At 35.9% G+C, this 2,901-nt stretch overlaps 1 protein-coding gene across 1 annotated transcript; it reads left to right on the top strand.

The window, feature by feature from the left end:
* Positions 1–234: 234 nt before the first annotated feature.
* On the top strand, positions 235–1,772 carry LOC105133356 (uncharacterized transmembrane protein DDB_G0289901-like). Its single transcript, XM_011037315.1, has one exon. It carries the CDS (start codon positions 235–237, stop codon positions 1,645–1,647), a length of 1,413 nt encoding a protein of 470 aa, XP_011035617.1. The 3' UTR covers positions 1,648–1,772.
* Positions 1,773–2,901: the final 1,129 nt, after the last annotated feature.

Genomic DNA, 2,901 nt, shown 5'->3' with positions numbered 1-2,901 from the left:
AGAAATTTTAATACTCTTACCAAAAATGCATGATTATAGAATCTTGGCTTCTGGATTTTTAACCCATATGCAGATAACCTCTTAAGATCCAATAAGGCCTTCACCCCTTTTTTTTCTTTGCTCTTTTCCAATTTTGGCCACTGCAATTAATGCTTTCTTAGCCCTTGTCACTTTTGTCATCTGCTATATAAACCTCCCATTGGGTATGGTTTAGAGCAAGAGTGAAAAGCAAACATGACGAGAAAGAAGGTTAAGCTTACGTGGATAGTGAATGATGCTGCGAGGAAAGCTAGCCTCAAGAAAAGGAGAGTCGGGTTGCTGAAAAAAGTGAGCGAGCTAACCATACTATGTGGCATCGAGGCCTTTGTTATCATCTACAGTCCAGATGAGCCCGAACCAGCTGTCTGGCCGTCACGCCCTGAGGCGCAACAACTTCTTATGAGGTTCCAAAACATGCCCGACATGGAGCATTATAAGAAGATGATGAATCAAGAAACTTATCTGAAAGAGAGGATGGCCAAACTAAATGACCAGTCCAGGAAGCACCTAAAGAATAACAGGGTGTTGGAGATGGCTGGTCTCATGCAACATGTTTACCAAGATAAAGGATTCGATGGCTTGGACGAAACTCAATTGTGTGGTTTAACTTGGTTGGTGGAGGAGAAAATGAAGGAAATAAGGAAAAGGGTTGAATATTTCCAACAAATTCCTCCACTCCAGCCAGGTGCATTCCCACCTGGTCCTTTTCCTTCTAATCATCAAGACCCTAAAAAGCATGATGGTGGCGACGATGATGGAACTAGCGGCCAAGCTGGAGGAGAACCTGGAGATGGGAGAAACAATCCAAAAGATGGTTGTGCATCATGGGACCACTGGTTCACTGATATAATAAACAACACTGAACATAATGTTGCTGGAGGTAGCAGTGCCAGAAATGTCTTGGGGCTACCACATCTAATTAACTTTACTGGTGTAAGCTCTGGATGGGGACCTGATATTGGATTCCACCATGGGCATAATGGTGGTGGTGGCAGCAGTTTTAGAGACATTTTTGGATTAGGCCTCCCTCATAGCAGAAATATGGGAGGCATCCGTGATGGACATAATTTTGATCTGGGGCAGCTGCCTCATGAAAATGAAAGTTTAAGAGGCAGCAGTTCTGCAGGTGGAAACAATTTTGATTTGAGGCTACCTCTTGGCAGCAATATGACAGGAGGTAACAATGCTGGAAACGGTTTTGATCATTGGCTGCCTCGTGACCCAGGATTTAATCCAGGAGGTAACAATGGTGTTGGACGCAATTTTGATCTGGATTTGCCTCGAGGAAATGATGTAGGGGGCAATAGCACTGGTGAAAACAACTTCGACCTGTGGCTGCCTCATGTAAATAATACGGGTCGCAATAGCGCTGTTGTGAATAATGTTGATCCTTGGCTGGCTCATGGAGATATGGGTGGAGAGAATTTAGGACTGGGGCTGCTTCCTGGAAGTAATTTTGCAGGAAGCGGTACTGGTGGAAATCCTTTTCATGGACTGCAGGGGATGCATCGTCGCGGCCATAGTGGAGGCGGAGCAGGCAGTGCTAGTGGAAGCGACCTGAGGCCGCCTGGATCATTTGGAACTGGTTCAAGTGATAATATAGGGTAGCCATTTGATGTTACCAAAAGCTGGCCTCGTAACAACTTCAATCCTTGATTTGCAAGGATTTTCTAGCTTGTGTGTTCGGTCTAATAATTTCTTGGATGTCGGTCTCATGCATCCCCCCTCCCCCAAACTTCTTTTCCCCTTTCCAGTACCATTTTAGGAAAATAAATGTTTTCGTATTTGTATTTTTTATATATTTTATTAAGATATTTTTCCGTACCATTATGATTTTTTAGTTTTTTAATATAAATAATTGTAATAACTTTTTGAGAAGTGAATACATTAATAAATTAAATTAAATATTTTAAAAACATTTATATACTTATGGTTTTTTTGGTTTTAGAAGGTTTTGGTATGTAACAAATATCTTTATCATTCACTCTTGTTTTTTTCAATTGATATTAAAAATCAACAATCATTTGTGGTTATTTTACTTTACCATGTGCTGCATAACATTAACAACTATGAATGTAAACTTGGCTAGAAAATATTTTAGAATAAAATGTGTTTCTGTAAGAGAAAATAAAGAGATTTTTTTTTCAAAGAAAATTCTAGAAACTAGTTTGTTTTTTTTTTTGTTTACAGTAATTGTTGTCATTCAAAATATTGATGATAAAACTTATGATAAGATAGCTCACTCAAAGGTTTTATATTAAGGGTTTATAATATAATTAGATGAACTATATAAAAACATATTTTTTTATTTATTTATAATTTATTTAAATCATGTTAATTAAATAACAAGTATTGTAAAGGTTTTTTAGAAAAATAATGACTTTTTTTATTGATTTTTATTTGAAGATGATGTTAAGTGCAGTGCAAAAATTCATGATATAAGTGATAAATATTCAAATTATAATGAATAATCATAATATATATAAAACTGGAGGATGTTAAAGTATTTTAGAGCGTATATACATCAATGCATGATATTGTGTTAAATTGCTTTAAAGATATTAAAAATTATTTTAAAAAAAAGTGTCAATAACAATTGGATTGAATTTCATGGACATCAAGTAACGAATTTAATAAAATAAAATAAAAACATAATTAATTTGGATAAAATATCATCAATAGTGAAAATTTTTAATAAAAAATAATATTTTCATTGGTTGAAAAGAAGGGTTAGTCACACGGAAGGAATTGAACTGAACGGTATTGACAACCATGGCATGCATGACTAGAAAGTGAAAGTTTGTTGTTGGTGTTCAATACTACGAAACCAATTAAAATTATTTAAATATAAGTTGGGAATTT

This window comes from Populus euphratica, unplaced genomic scaffold (genome assembly GCF_000495115.2).
Source record: "Populus euphratica unplaced genomic scaffold, PopEup_1.0 scaffold114.1, whole genome shotgun sequence".
Classification (NCBI taxonomy): Eukaryota; Viridiplantae; Streptophyta; class Magnoliopsida; order Malpighiales; family Salicaceae; genus Populus; species Populus euphratica.
This window is presented reverse-complemented; position numbering and strand designations above follow the sequence as displayed.

What these genes read in the sequence shown, in the direction of transcription:
- LOC105133356 (XM_011037315.1), top strand. Translation starts at nt 235, where the DNA reads ATGACGAGAAAGAAGGTTAAGCTTACGTGGATAGTGAATGATGCTGCG.